Genomic DNA, 16,085 nt, shown 5'->3' on the forward strand with positions numbered 1-16,085 from the left:
GCGCTTCATCAAACACCAGCACCGGCTCAATGTTCAGACGTGCTGATCCCCTAGTACAGGGGTCAGGAACCTTTTTGACTGGGAGAGCGACAAAAAGCCAAATATTTCCAAATATATTTCATTGAGAGCCATATAGTATTTTTAACGTATAATAGTAATGCGACTTCTGGTGCTGCGTGATGCTACGGGGGGTGCAGGTGACTTTTTCTTTGCTCCGCCCCGATGTGCGCGCACACGCCGTTATCGGAGCTCTCTGCGGCGCGCGAGACGGAGAGCCGAGAAGTGTTCACGCGACACGTAGAGACAGAGTGACATGCTGCTGAAGAGACGATCAACAACAGACGTTTAGTTTAATAAAAGAACAAAGACGTCTTGAAGAAAATAACCTTACATTACTTCTGCTGTAATCTGGCGCTATAGAGAAAATTACAGGGGGGCGGGGCCTCACCCTGATAGAATGGTGGGGGAAACACTGGGATGTGTCACATGCAAAAGACTTTAAAAGGTGAATTTACATTGTTTTGTAAAATCGAGAAAATGAGCCCAGCCTCCAGAGGGTTAATGTGACATATTTGAATGTCAGTCAGTTTACCAAGGCCACTGGTTCTGCTGTTCAATGTTAAAGATGACAGGACCAATAATGTCTCAAATACACCTTCTTTTTTTACTAATCTGGATGTTTCACTGAAGAAACAATTCATCATCCACGATATTAAATCCCTCGCTGGCACTTTATAGGTAGGAGCCTCTTTGAAAACACAGCTCTGTGTGAAGTTTTGTCTTTAAAAAAGAATACAATTAAACAATTGTCTAAAATACACGCTGTCTGAAGTGATGACTCGTTCATTTAGAAGATTTAGTCTTTAGAAGAAAAAAAACTTTTAATCGCGATTAATGAATTTCGAAATGTCCAATTAATTAGTTACTTTTTTTAAATCAATTGACAGCCCTAGTTTTTTCTTAAAACCAGACTGGTCATGAGCGAATTGACACGAGGGGCAAGACACACAACAATCTGGCAGGGAACAAAGCAAAGACTGGGAGGACAGATATGGTGGGGAAACACAGGTGTGGGACATCAGGGATCAGCGAGGCGGGAGTGGCTGGGGCAGGTGACGGGAATGACACAATCAGGAGAGGCTGAGGGCAGGTGACGGGAATGACACAATCAGGAGAGGCTGAGGGCAGGTGACGGGAATGACCAATTCCTGGGGAGACAGACACAACATTAACAGGGTGTTACAGTCCTCCCCTCTGCTAAAGCACACTGAAACAGGTTAGTCTTTATTGGGCGGAGGCGGCCCCTCCCTCGGCCTCAGGCTTGTGTACAGAAGCTCCCTGACAAACGTCACTCGTCACTCGTGCTCAGACCTGCTTCTCCACCTCATACCTCATTCCAACAGGTGAGTAAAAACTGTTCCCATACTTAGTTTTTTTACTATAGATTGATCGATACTTTAGGAATGTATAAATTGCGAAATGCGAAAACATATACAATGTTCATCTATGTACTCAACTTTGTCGACAATGGCTTAAATAAAAAGTTATTAAATTGTAACGGATAAAGAGTAAACAATTAATTTAGTTTTTTACAATGCTGATAGAAAGGATATATATATATATTAGAGATGCACCGATCAGGTTTTTTGTGCCGATCACCGATCACTGAAATCAGTATCTGCCGATCCGATAACACCGATCACGGTGTCGATTGAAGCATTCTATTTATTGTGGAGCATTATTGCCTAGGACTATGAGGAAATACATATATAAAGCAACTCAAACATTAAAGAAATTACAGATTTCTTTTAACATTTAGGACTTTTACTTTGAAAAATGTCCTAATTGATACATTAAAATTGTTTGATTGCTATTGTAGGGGATTTCAGATATGTATGGAACACATCTGCATTATTAATTTCCTGGAACTCTTGGGGAAATCTATATACAGGACTTTTCTTAACATACAAAAGTCTGACTTATTTTTATAAACTCTTCCTTGGTACAGTAAAACTGTTTTAATGTTGGCATAATTTAAGCTAAATCTCAAACTATCTATAAAGATACAAAATCAGTTCATTGTTTACTTTTATATGCTAGTGTTTGATTTGTCGACATCTTATTTTGAAAAACGGATGTTGTTTCACGTGGTTCTTTCCGCTAACTTTGCAAAACCGGATGTTGTCACTTAAATCCTTCCGCTAACGTTATCAAAACCCTCGCGCGCTCCTGATCGAATGCGTTTACCTTGAACATCAGTCTATAGAGGCAGACATGTGAGATCGGCTGAGTTGACCCAGTGATTCAACTCGGGGGACGGGGACGCCGCTCGGTGGTGAGGATCCCCTCGTGGACCTCTCACTCTACGGCCCTCGCCGGGCGCATCGTCTCCGTTGCGGTGCACGGCGATTGAAACGTCTGATAGTTCTTGCAGATGTTACGTCATCTGATCGATCGGTTTGATCGGCCGTTTTGAGAACGCCGATCAAAACCGATAATGGCAATATCGGCCGATATGGATCGGCGCCGATCAGATCGGTGCATCCCTAATATATATATATATATGTAATATATATATATATATTAGAGATGCACAGATCAGCTTTTTGGTGCCGATCACCGATCACTGAAATCAGTACCTGCCGATCCAATAGTAATGTAAGAGCCAAATGCATGATTTCATATGTTATAATAATTTAGTTTTAAAAGATTTAAAAAGGTAACTGAATATAAATCCTTTTCATTATGATTTGAAAGAATGTTTAGTTTAACATAAGGCAGAATGTAATCACAGAGCTACTTGTAAAACAACAACAGCTGTCTCAGCTACCAACAAAGGACATTCCTGTGTTCAAGGGCGATGCGCTACAGTTCAAGTCTTTCATCAGAGCGTTCGAACATGCGATAGAACAGAAGACTGACAATGAGCAGGATAAATTGTACTTCTTGGAAAAGTATACAGCCGGTGAACCCCAAGAGCTTGTCCGCAGCTGCACTCATATGACACAAAGCAAAGGCTACCTTGAAGCAAAGCGGCTACTTCATAAGCACTACGGGGACGAATTACGGATTGCCAGCGCGTATATTGATAAAGCACTAAAATGGCCGCAAGTGAGGTCCTTAGACCCAGGAAGCACAGCAACCTTCTGTACGGAAGACCTACAACGAAAACTGAATGCTAAAGGAAAACCGACACGAATAATTCTCAGCACCATGGGACAAGACAAACCTGAAGAACCAAAGCTCATGAACAGTTTAGCTATCTCAGACCTTGAAGTGTGCGGATGGGAAGACACCAGCTTCATTGACCTGCCGAAGGTGTTCACACACAGAAACATATCCGTGCACACTGGAAACATACCTAAGAAGTCAGACATCCAGAAGTGGCCTTACCTCAGAGAAGTGAGTTTGCCAGAGATACAAGCTGACATAGGCCTACTTATTGGAGCCAACTGTTCAAGAGCAATGGAGCCATGGCACATCATCAACAGTCAAGATGGAGGGCCGTATGCTGTCAAGACCGCCATTGGCTGGGTGTTGAACGGACCCATAAGAAAAGAACTGAAAGACGAAGAGAGTGAGTCACCTCATCTTTCAGTGAATAGGATCTCCGTGATGGAAATAGAGATACTTCTAGTCGAACAGTACAACACTGATTTTACAGAGCGGAAGTACGATGACAAAGAAGAGATGTCCGAGGAGGACAAGCATTGTTTGCATTCTGTGCAGAAGACACCAACATTCGAGAGTGGTCATAACTGTGTTGGATTGCCACTCAGGAACGAGAAGGTAAAAATACCCAACAACCGATGCGTTGCTGAACAGCGCATAACCTGTCTGCGAAGAAAGCTACAGAAGAATCCTGCAGATCAAGCCAGCCGAGGCCTGAAGGCAAATAACTTGGTCCAAGGGAGAACCTGGATCAACGGGCCAACCTTTTTGTTGAACAGTGAAAGTGACTGGCCAGAGCAGCCAGACAAAAAAGAAGAAAGCCTTCCAAACGATCCGGAAGTCAAGAACAAAGTCACAGTCAACGCAATCCAAGTCAAAGAAGATATGGAACCATTGAACTAACTGATAAACTACCATTCAGATTGGCATAAGATGAAAAGATCAGTAGCCTGGATTTTGAAAGTAAAGGAAACTCTGTTGAAACTGAAAGAAGAAAAGAGTTTTCACAAACAATCCATCAATCTGAAAAGGACCCTGAAAAGCAAAAGTCAAAATTAAAACAGCACAGGAAGAAAGAAAAAACCCCAGCATGCCTCCCGGCATATTCAGCAAAGATGACACATACACAAGAAGAAGATGGAAACAAGTCCAATATCTCGTGGATTTATTCTGGACCAGATGGACACATGCGTATCTTCCACTTCTACAGGAGCGCCAGAAATGGCAGAAGCCTAGAACAAACTTCATGACCGGAGATGTCGTGCTACTAGTGGATAGTTCCTCTCCACGCAACTCATGGGGAAGGTTGTGGAAACATTGCCAGACTCAAATGGAACAGTCAGTGCATTTACATGCAATCGAATTATTGGCTTAGTCGGACTGAAATCGAATTATCCGTTTCATGTAAACACCTTTGTCGGACTATGTGCGGTCCGACTTCGATCTGATTAACACCCCTGGATAGCTCGGTCCGATCCAGTTGATAATTCGACTCTCGCGGCGTGTAACTCTGAATTCGATTCGGAACTGGACTTTGCGTCTTTGCGCATGCTCGAGATCCCGCCGCCCTCCTCCCTCCCTCCCTCCCATGTCGTGACCCGGAAGTCGAAAGAGACGATAAATTAAATTCTCCATGTACCTTCGGCGACGGCGTCTTCTCTCCGTTATCAACTCAGCAATAGCGCCATTTGCATTCGCTGTACTCCTATTAACACCATGGAAGAATAGTAGAGGGATGTAGCTTCGCCTTGCTCTCTGTTCGCCATCTTTCTCGAAATGTTGTTGTTGGTAGTGGTGAAGAGGTCAAGCGGAAATGGCTGTATCACCACGAGTTGTCATGAAAACAGCGCCGCCTATCGTATCGGATATGACATGCTTTCGGCCAATGATTCAAATTACTCACTGCCATGTATATTGGGATAACAGCAGATCCCCCAAAAGATAGCATAGTTCGACTAAAGCAAGATTCGAATTATACCATCATGTAAACCAGGCCTATTCAACTAGCGGCCCGTTTGAGTTTAACTACGGCCCGCAAGACTGCCTGCAAATCAGTATAGCTTGGTAAGAAAAAATAAAACTGACGGACACGCCTCTTTTATACATTGAGACATTTAACCCAGAGCCATTGAGTTTCACTGTTGCCTCAACCAAACCTGTATGGTTACATCTTTATGTTACGCACCCGTGTTGGTTGCCGTTGTTACACCCCTACTGGTTTTCAGACCTACTGGTTTTCCTGCGCGTGCGTTGTGTTCTCTTCACGTCTGCAGCGGGGCTCTATCTCGCGCACCAGATTTGTCACACATTCACAAACATATTGCTGGAGATCTTCAAGCCACCGTTCATATCCATGTCGGCGGTTACGATTGTATAAGTGAGCAGTGCATCACAGCCACGGAGGAAGAAATACATTTTCGAAAAAATAAAAATAAAAAGATCGCCCGACCTGGTTTCGATCCCTTTCACGCAAAAGGAGTCTGCACTCAAAGACATGCAGTCTGTGCGCTGCGCCACCAGATATTAGTGTCATTTCAAGTAATTTATATATTGATCCATTAAGTCACATTTCTTATGTTTTCATGGGAACAGTTTGGTTTGGGATCTGAAACAACTGGTTGCCTTGAGCGGATATTTACACTTTGAAACATGTTCATAGTGATGCTTGTTCGCAACACTTTTGCCACACAATACCGACGCATTTTCGTGTGTGACTGTTTACCTGTGGAAATATACATTACTGTTTTTAATTTTGAGCCATTATTTGATCAATATTCTGTGCGGCCCTCACACCCCCCGTGATTTTCTTATTCGGCCCACTTGCTACTGAAGTTGAATAGCCCTGATGTAAACGCACTGAGTGAGAAGAGTAAAGATAAAGACTAAAACCAGCACGCTGGAAAGGCCAGTAACCAAGCTGTGCCTATTGGAAGAGGCCATATGTGAAGAGAAAAGATACTAGTTTAATAGTTATGGACAGTTGAAGTATTGTGGCTCTTGTTTGTTGTTATAATGTTTAAGTATAATTGCTTAGTCCTCCCGTCAAACCAATTAGGGGCCGGGTAATGTAAGAGCCAAATGCATGATTTCATTTGTTATAATAATTTTGTTTTAAAAGATTTAAAAAGGTAACTGAATATAAATCCTTTTCATTATGATTTGAAAGAATGTTTAATTTAACATATATAATTTAGTATTGTATTTGAAAGCTTAATAATTTGTCTGAATGTAAGCTTCCAATCAGATGACGTCACGTCAGTATAACAGCTGTGTGTTGGACTGTCAGTCGTGTTTGAGTTCAGAGTTGTTGGAAGCGACATAGTTTTTTGACCGTGTGACCATGTATGCCTACTATACGGTTTTTTTAAGTAAACATCATTTTGTATGAAACTACTTATGTCACTCGCGTTTCAATTAATAGCTTTGAAGACTGATCTCAAAAGTGTGGTACAGAAGAACCAGAACTAGACGGAGTGCCACTACAACACCGATCACGGTGTCGATTGAAGCATTCTATTTATTGTGTAGAATTATTGCCTAGGAATATGAGGAAATACATATATATAAAGCAACTCAAACATTAAAGAAATTACAGATTTCTTTAAACATTTAGGACTTTTACTTTGAAAAATGTCCTAATTGATACATTAAAATTGTTTGATTGCTATTGTAGGGGATTTCAGATATGTATGGAACACATCTGCATTATTCATTTCCTGGAACTCTTGGGGAAATCTATATACAGGACTTTTCTTAACATACAAAAGTCTGACTTATTTTTATAAACTCTTCCTTGGTACAGTAAAACTGTTTTAATGTTGGCATAATTTAAGCTAAATCTCAGAAACTATCTATAAAGATACAAAATCAGTTCATTGTTTACTTTTATATGCTAGTGTTTGATTTGTCGACATAATATTTTGAAAAACGGATGTTGTTTCACGTGGTTCTTTCCGCTAACTTTGCAAAACCGGATGTTGTCACTTAAATCCTTCCGCTAACGTTATCCAAACCCTCGCGCGCTCCTGATTGAATGCGTTTACCGTCAACATCAGTCTATAGAGGCAGACATGTGAGATCGGCTGAGTTGACCCAGAGATTCAACTCGGGGGACGGGGACGCCGCTCGGTGGTGAGGATCCCCTCGTGGACCTCTCACTCTACGGCCCTCGCCGGGCGCATCGTCTCCGTTGCGGTGCGCGGCGATTGAAACGTCTGATAGTTCTTGCAGATGTTACGTCATCTGATCGATCAGTTTGATCGGCCGTTTTGAGAACGCCGATCAAAACCGATAATGGCAATGCGTCTACAGTGTATGTAACATAATTGTAAGTCGCTTTGGATAAAAGCGTCAGCTAAATGACATGTAATTGTTACGAGCTCAGACACTTAGGAAGTAGGACCCAATTGCACGACCCGGGAGACAGAGATAAAGTATTTGTAAGTACTTTATTTTTCGGTTCTGCAGTGAACAAAATGGTGAGGATCAAAACTTTTCAAGAGCACAACATAACCCGACCTGATCATGGCAAAGACCAGACGACAAGGAACACTGGGAGACATGGTAACAAGACACAGGTGGGACCAATCAGGGGCAGGGCTGACACTGATGAGCATAGGAGACAGGTGTGATGACAGGTGAAAACAATCAGGAAGCCTGGAATGAGAGAAAGCGAACATAAATGACCTGAACCTCTCTAGCATATCTGTCGGCCAACTCCTGATGGCCCAGGCTGATTGTAAAAGTCGTGGATAAGAGTCTTGTCTACGATAAATGAAGCAGCTATCCAGCTTCTAGCCTCAGGACCGTAACCCTTCCAGTCTAGGACCTCCAGTAGCTTACGGACCTTCCTTCAAAGAACTGGGGCGGTGGAGGGGCTTGAACAAGTGTGCTCTCACACCGGCTTGATTCTACTAGGACACTGGAAACGGACCCACAAATCTCGGAGCCAGTTTCTTTGAGGCGACATGGAGAGCCAAACCTTTTGGCCTGGACTGTACAGCCTTCATCCGAGCTGAACTGAGAAGAGACTGGCGACACCAGCCCAAACTCTGCGACAACGTCTGATCATGGCATGTGCCGATGGAACCATCACCTCTTCCTCGTTGTTAGGGAAAAGTGGAGGCTGGAAACCATTGACACAATGGAATGGAGAGAGACCTGTGAAGGGTATTGTGGGCAACCTCGACCCATGTGAGGTGGTCACTCCAGGTGGTCTGGTTGTAGTCTCTAGTTCTTGGTTCAGACGCACTGTCCATTTGACTGAGGGTGATATCCTGATGACAGGCTGACGGTGGCACCACAATGTCATTAGGGAATCCATGGATCCTGAATACTTTGGCAGAGGAAGCTTGGTCAATGGGATGAAGTGAGCCATCTTTGAAAATCGATCAACCACTGTTAGAACCGTAGTCTTGCCTCTGGATGGTTGCGTCGGCTCCTCCCTCTCTTTCGAAGGCGGTTATCGATCCGGATGGCCACAGCGATGAGGGATTCCAGGGGTCGGGTGGACCTGAACCTCTCTAGCATATCTGTCGGTGCACAACAGTAATGTAATGTTAGCACAGCTATACAACTGGCTTTCCTTTGAGCTACAAGTTTGAACAACATTAATATTTCAAATAAAAATCATTATTTCTAACCTTGTCGATGTCTCGACTATATGTTCTGTTCCTTTTGCAATTCATTTGAAAAATAAAAGTGTGATTTTTCATGGAAAACACCAAATTATCAGGGTGATCGTGCACATTTTTGAACGGTAGTATAAATTCTACTTAATTTGCTGATGATGATAACACAGCAGCTTTAACACTGATACTGAAGTCAAAGAGGGCGTGACATGCGTGTGCGTGTGTGTGTGTGTGTGTGTCACAGCAAACGGGTACCACGTAGTGTCCAGGTGATGAACAGGGTTTGGCCTGACAAGTTATTACGTGCTTCTTGTTCTCCGATGGCAGTTTGTCAGTCGCCTCCTCATCATGTCCGCCGACGGCAGAACTGTGAACGATGTGATAAGCTTCCTTCAGACCTGCCAAGGAGCCGAATCACAGGAAAGGATAAAGTTCTACGACGGCTGGGCAGAGACCTACGAACAGGTGACAGAAGCTCCTCACCTGCCGATGTATACAAGCAGATCATCTGCGTAGAGGAGCACTTTGTTGTCCTTCTGGTCCATTCACACGCTGTGGTCGACAGGGAACCGCTGTGGTGGACCTGAAACACTTCATGTGACCTCCACATGTTTTTAAACAGGACCACAGCATCCTGCACTACAGGGCACCAAACCAGGCAGTAGACTTCTTGATGGAGAACTTCTCTGGGCGTCCTGAGGAAGTCCAGGTTCTTGACGTGGCCTGTGGATCTGGATTGGTCGCTAAGCTGGTAAGCCCCAACGGAGAAAAGTGATCCTGCGTGATTGAACCATAGCCTCAGTTTCATAATCAGTCATAACAGTAAAAAAAACACAACAAACTAGAATGGGCACTCGGTAGAGTGCATACCTTCGCATATCACAAGATTGGGCATTGAATTATGAACATTTTGGCATTAGTTGCATGCCAATTGGACAAAAATGTATCGTGCTATGGTAAAAAAAAGAGTTTGACCTTTCCATGACCTTGACCTTGACCTTTGCCCCGATTGATCCCAAAATCGAATCAAATGGTCCCCGGATAATAACCAATCATCCCACCAAATTTCATGCGATTCAAGAACATTTTGACCTGTTCATGACCTTGACCTTGACCCGATCGATCCCAAAATCTAATCAACTGGTCCCCGGATAATAAACAATCATCCCACCAAATTTCATGCGATTCGGTTCAATACTTTTTTAGTTTTGCGAATAACACGCATACAAATAAATAAATAAATAAATACACGGCGATCAAAACATAACCTTCCGGCATTTTCAATGCGAAGGTAACTAGAATGGGCACTCGGTAGAGCGCATACATTCACATATCACAAGATTGGGCATTGAATTATGAACATGTTGGCATTAGTTGCATGCCAATTGGATAACAATTTACCGTGCTATGGTAAAAAGAAGATTTAGACCTTTTTATGACCTTGACCTTTGACCCAAAAATGTAATCGAATGGTCCCGGGATAATTACCAATCATCCCACCAGATTTCATGCGATTCGGTTTAATACTTTTTGTGTTATGCGAGTAAAACGCATACAAATAAATAAATAAATACACGGCGATCAAAACATAACCTTCCGCATTTTCAATGCGAAGGTAATAAAAAGACAAAATGCGCTGTTGAGAAAACGGGAAGCTTCAGTTCTGAGTCTTCTGGGTCGGTTCCTTCAAGTGTGACGAGCGCTTCAATGAAGCCGGAGGTGGAGAAACATTGTTTCTGAACGCACTTTGAAGACTGCATTTCCAATGTTATAAATCTAGAAGGTCCAATGTTATTAATCCATCATCACATATGGATATATGTGTGTTTATATTTGTGGAATCACCTACTTTATATGTATTTTACACCTCATCATTGGATTGCTGTCCAAAGGGTTTTAATCTGTTCTTCTTCCTCTACTCCTTATTCCTCTCCTTCTTCCTCCTCCTCCTCTTCTTCTTGTGTTCAGATGATTGAACTGGGCTTCAAGCACTTTGTGGGCGTGGACGGCAGTCAAGGCATGCTGGACCAGGCCGCTAAGACCGGCTTCTATAAGGAGCTCAGACTGGCCTTACTGGGAACGGACCCGCTTCCTGCACAGACTGGTATGCTCAGCTGACGCTACATGCACACACTGACGGATCTTATCACCGCTGATTAGGGTTTGACTTCTGCTCGCAGACAGGAGGAGGTGACTTGTTAAAGGAAGCTAAATGTTCAGATCATTTGAAGCCTGGAGACATGACGGGATAAAACATAGAAGAAGTACTCAAAATACTAGAACAGTGGTTCTTGACCTGGGTTCGATGGAACCCCGGGGGTTCAAGACACACACAGCCCGGTTCACATGAGCAATGTTGGGCCATTTTGTCGATGGTAAAAAAATTGGCTGCTGAAATTTTGGCAACACACCATTTTTCTTCTTTCCAATCCTTTTCAAGGATGGTAGACATGAAAAATAAGAAAAGGAACTGACTTTTTTTTGCGAAAAATCATACGAGATCGGCACTCGCCGAGGTGAAGGCGCGCATTTCTGAACTTGTATCTGAAAGGCAACAGTCACATTGATTTGCAGTAAATATTCATTACCTTCGCATTGAAAATGCGGAAGGTTATGTTTTGATCCCCGTGTATTTGTATGCGTGCGTGTTATTCGCATTAGTCAAAAAGTATTAAACCGCATGAAATTTGGTGGCATGATTGGTTATTATCCGGGGACCATTTGATTAGATTTTGGGATCGATCGGGACAAAGGTCAAGGTCATGAAAAGGTCAACATCTTCTTTGAATCGCATGAAATTTGGTGGGATGATTGGTTATTATCCGGGGACCATTTGATTAGATTTTGGCAGTGGTGGGCCATCAGGGCCAGCAAGGCCTTCTCTGCTGGCCTAGACATCATCAGAATATATATATATTTTTTTAATAAATGTTCCCACAAATATGTATTTCATTATTCCCCAGAGTAAGAGTTACACTCTTCATTTCATAGCTTTCCTCTTGGTTGCACTGCTTCCAGCCCCAGGTTGAGATTTGGAGGGCTGGTCTTTATGTTAGATCTTTTATCCAATCATATTCAGCCATCATGTGTTGCCAGGGGGCTAAAATCTGCCCTTAGGCCTTCAGAATCAACATTGCGGGCGCTGGTAGCTTAAAGTGAATGGGAATGAACATTTAGTGTCAACCAATCAGCTTTAGAGTTGGCTCCTGTAGGCCTACTAGCTGGCCCCGGAAGCAGCACAGGAGCCAGCTAGCAGGCGTAGTGCGTGCACGTCATTTGATTGGATTACCAATATTGAGAGGCGGGGCCTATGGGCAGGTATATGCAGAACCTCAGAACTAGGAAACTGAATTTGATACACGAATTAATTCGCGTACTACTAAGCTATTTTTTCAACCCACAATGGCGGAAGGAGGAGAAGATATCGATTTGGTCGAGGATATAATTATAACGCCATTCTCAAGACGAACTTTAAGACCGACGCCGACGCTACAAAGCCCGTCACAGGCGGGAAAGGGGTTCGTTCGCCACTTTCAAAGTTCCAACTACGAGCGATGTCAATGGCTCACAGGCTCCAAGAAGCTCTGCACACCGGACTGCTGGGAATGCCTATTATTTGCAAGTGATCAATTTGGTGTTTGGAGCCACACTGGCTTTGCAAACTTGAGTTGTCTAATCAAGGCAGCAGCGAGACACCAGAGTACGGCTCGGCACTTACAAGCATTGGTGCTTTTGAAAACTTTTGGGGACACCCGAGCGGATCTACAGATCAATGAACAAGCGCGCAGGGCAAAGGAGCTGCACAATGAAAAGGTGAAGAAAAATAGGGAAATATTGAAAAGACTCACAATTGTGTCATGTGTTTGGGTAAACAGGAACTTTCATCTTCATCATCACCGTGAAACTGCTTTGGGTTGCGACAATGCGCTGATTAGTGAACACACTGTAAAAAAAAGTTGGACTTAAAGCTCAATGTTTGTGGACCAGAAATGGATAGAAGAAGAATATTAATATAACTCTGTTGCACTCGACTATGTTCTTGCCCATTAGTTGAACTGTACTGTATTGCACTCTTCCCCTGCAATTCTCTGAATAAAAATGTCAATTTCAAGGTGACGCAACGCCTGGTTATACTGCGTCTCTGTCTAACTGTATCGTGTCTAGAGCCATGGCATCATAATGATAGTAATAAGAGGTGGATTAATTCGGGTGGGACTGTGTAGGACCTCACTGAAGGCCCAGGCCCCAGGCCCACGGCACGCCACTGGATTTTGGGATTGATCGGGTCAAAGGTCAAGGTCATGAAAAGGTAAAAATCTTCTTTTTACCATAGCGCGGTCAATTTTTATCCAATTGGCATGCAAATAATGCCAAAATGTGGCTGCGGCGAAGGTATGCGCTCTACCGAGTGCCCGTTCTAGTTAAGTTATGTTTGTGTGTGAAATTCACGTTCTTTGCACACAGATGGTGATGTGTGTACAAGTGATGCATGGTTCATTTTGTGCACTAATAAAATACATACCTATGTTTTGAAGATATCAGATTTTATTTTTCCAATTACGAAGGGTTCGGCTGATGCACTGATGAAGCTTGCAGGGTTCAGTACCTCCAGTAAGGTTAAGAATAAAATGGTTTCTAATGAGCGAGGTGGTGAAGGTAGAAGAGGGATGTGATGTGTCTGAGGAGTTCTCCTCCTCCTCTGGCTCCAGGTGTGTTCGACTTGGTGATGATCGTCGGCGCTTTACGACAGGGTTTCGTGCCGGTCTCTGTCATCAGGGAGCTGTGCCTCGCCGCCAAGCCAGGTAACCAGCATGTTTCACCAGCTGAAGGTCACATGACCGTTTCACTGAAGCGGGTCCCATGACCGTTTCCCATTCCTGTCGTTTGTTGGGCTTCTGGACATCATTGACTTTCACTGGGCTTTAATGTCTCGGTAGATTTCGACAGGGATCGTAAATGCTCAGTCTGACAATATGCGGACGATATACTGTTATTTATTAGTAACTCAGATTCAGTACTAAACATTGTCTTGTGAACTAAATTACTTTTGATTAGGGCTCCAACTAACGATTATTTTGATAATCGATTAATCGGTTGATTATTTTTTCGATTAATCGATTAATCGGATAAATAAAAAAATATGTAATTTTCAACCCTTTACTCAAAACAGGGTTTGTACGGTCATGGAAAACCTTGAAAAGTCATGGAGTTTTTAAATGGCTATTTCTAGGCCAAGAAAAGTAATTAATTAGTAATTTTTGGAAAAGTAATGCAAATTTGTTATATTCAAATATTAATTTAAACGGAATATATACGGTATGCTTTGGAATTCTCATTGTTAGATTAAATACTACATCTTCTCACTTGTTCATGTATACACCGAGTTTTCACAAAATGTTTAATTATGGAAATTTGGTTTAAATTCCTGGAAAGGTCCTGGAGATCCACTGGTCAGCAGTATGAACCCTGTTCACTGGTCAGCATGTGGATGAACCCTGTTCATTGGTCATGTGGATGAACCCTGTTCATTGGTCATGTGTATGAAGTATGAACCCTGTTCATTGGTCATGTGTATGAACCCTGTCATAAACAGACTGACAGCGGTTTACTCTCCTGAGTTGGCTATTTATGGGTTAAACGCCTCATACGGTGAGGGGGCGTGGCTTATCTCCGTTGCCTTTCTCCGTGGAAAAATATTGTCCGCCATCCGCCACGGAAAAATAACCACTTTTCTACGTTATACTGCTTGTGGAAATGCCACACAACGTGGTAACATCTAGCGCCCTGGTGTCTGGGTTCATAACATCACCCGTAGGCGCACTCAGCTCCGTGAATGTCACTTCGACGACGTAAATGACTTCTGCTTCCAGCATCACGAGGGCAGCAGCAGCCAATTCGATTCACTAACGGAGGAGCAGCTCAGCGCTGATTGGCTCTCACAACGCAACATTATGGTCTGTCCTCTCCCTCGCGCTCCGCTCTTGTTTCTCCTGCGCCGCTCTGCGCTCAAATCAACTTGTTTTATGCTCCGCGACTTATTGAGGGCCGTAATAATCGCGCGACACAACGAATCGATAATGAAATTCGTTGCCAACTATTTTAATAATCGATTTTATCGATTCGTTGTTGCAGTTGATTTTGATTTCTTGGCTGGATTCTTCTGTATCCGTTCTGATTTACGTGTGTTTAAACTGAGAGACACTGGAGCTCTCCTCTATGATATGATATTAGAGGAGAGTAAAGCTATATCGTACTGTTTAATGCAGGCGGATACGTTTGCATGTCGAGAAACTGCCTGGAGTCGGAGGCTGCAAACGAGTACAAGGTTTCTCTGGAGGCGGAGCTGCAGCTGATGGAGGAGGAGGGACTCTGGAGTCACGTGAATACCAAAGTGACGGAGAAATACATGATCGACGTGTACAATTGCTGTGACGATGTGCAGAATGACAAGTACACTCATGGGGCCAAGTACCTCTACAGGAAGTCCCTTCAGTAGTCCTTCTGGGCCCGGTCCTGGGCCTTGAGCTCAGTGGTTTCCTTCAATAAATGATGAATGGATGGTAGTTATGCCAATAAAATGACGCAATACAATAAATGAATTAACTTAAACAGTGTGTTTATATTGTTATTGCTTCTATTCTTTTTGTTGTTGCCTTTTTAAAGCGCTGTACAAATAAAATGTGTCATTATTATTAAGTAAAAGTATCAACATCACAGTTGATCAAATTGACAATAAAGATGACTTTGACTTTTGACTGACAAATGAATGACAGACATTAGTTTGATTAAAAGAATACATATAAAGGTGTATTCTTTTAATCAACATATTCATTTACACAAAATTAAATCCCCAAAGTTTTGGAAAAGTCATGGAAATGTGTTATATTCTTGAATATCCCAGGCCTGGAAATAACCATTTTTTAAATTCCATGACTGATTCCATGACATGAGGAGAGAATTAGCTTTGAAAAATATCTCCATCTATTTTTTGATGCCTGCTGTTCTGACTTTTACAGTGTGTATTTATGGGCGTATATGGATCAGCATCTTTTTTGTGTGTAAATTGAAAGCACTTAATTGTGTTAATTAAGTGTAACGAAAATCTGTCATAATGCACACAGGGCTGAATGTTCACCTCTTACAAAATACCAAATATCTACTGTCTTTGGGCTACGATGCCGAGGCGGCGGACGCCATCTGAACTGCTCAAACAACCCATGCAGCGCTGCAAGAACACAGAGCAACTTCCTGGGAAAACTGTACGAAAGGAGTGGTTTTCAAAAG

At 42.9% G+C, this 16,085-nt stretch overlaps 1 protein-coding gene across 2 annotated transcripts; it reads left to right on the plus strand.

Moving 5' to 3' along the window:
* The first annotated feature begins 1,370 nt into the window (after nt 1–1,370).
* Nucleotides 1,371–15,410, plus strand: LOC130210242 (methyltransferase-like protein 27). Of its 2 annotated transcripts, none has more exons than XM_056440277.1 (6): nt 1,371–1,403; nt 9,129–9,266; nt 9,424–9,552; nt 10,770–10,905; nt 13,511–13,603; nt 15,068–15,410. In XM_056440277.1, exons 2-6 carry the CDS (start codon nt 9,150–9,152, stop codon nt 15,295–15,297), a joined length of 705 nt encoding a protein of 234 aa, XP_056296252.1. In that variant the 5' UTR covers nt 1,371–1,403; nt 9,129–9,149; the 3' UTR covers nt 15,298–15,410. The 2 variants fall into 2 exon arrangements, with proteins under 2 accessions (XP_056296252.1, XP_056296253.1); XM_056440278.1 differs by lacking the exon at nt 1,371–1,403 and adding an exon at nt 7,087–7,365.
* The last annotated feature ends 675 nt before the right edge of the window (nt 15,411–16,085 follow it).

This window comes from Pseudoliparis swirei, chromosome 19 (genome assembly GCF_029220125.1).
Source record: "Pseudoliparis swirei isolate HS2019 ecotype Mariana Trench chromosome 19, NWPU_hadal_v1, whole genome shotgun sequence".
Classification (NCBI taxonomy): Eukaryota; Metazoa; Chordata; class Actinopteri; order Perciformes; family Liparidae; genus Pseudoliparis; species Pseudoliparis swirei.

What these genes read in the sequence shown, in the direction of transcription:
- LOC130210242 (XM_056440277.1), top strand. Translation starts at nt 9,150, where the DNA reads ATGTCCGCCGACGGCAGAACTGTGAACGATGTGATAAGCTTCCTTCAG. An exon ending in CTGGATTGGTCGCTAAGCTG is followed by an intron (nt 9,553 to 10,769) that starts GTAAGCCCCAAC and finishes TCTTGTGTTCAG; the next exon opens with ATGATTGAACTGGGCTTCAA. An exon ending in CCCGCTTCCTGCACAGACTG is followed by an intron (nt 10,906 to 13,510) that starts GTATGCTCAGCT and finishes CTCTGGCTCCAG; the next exon opens with GTGTGTTCGACTTGGTGATG.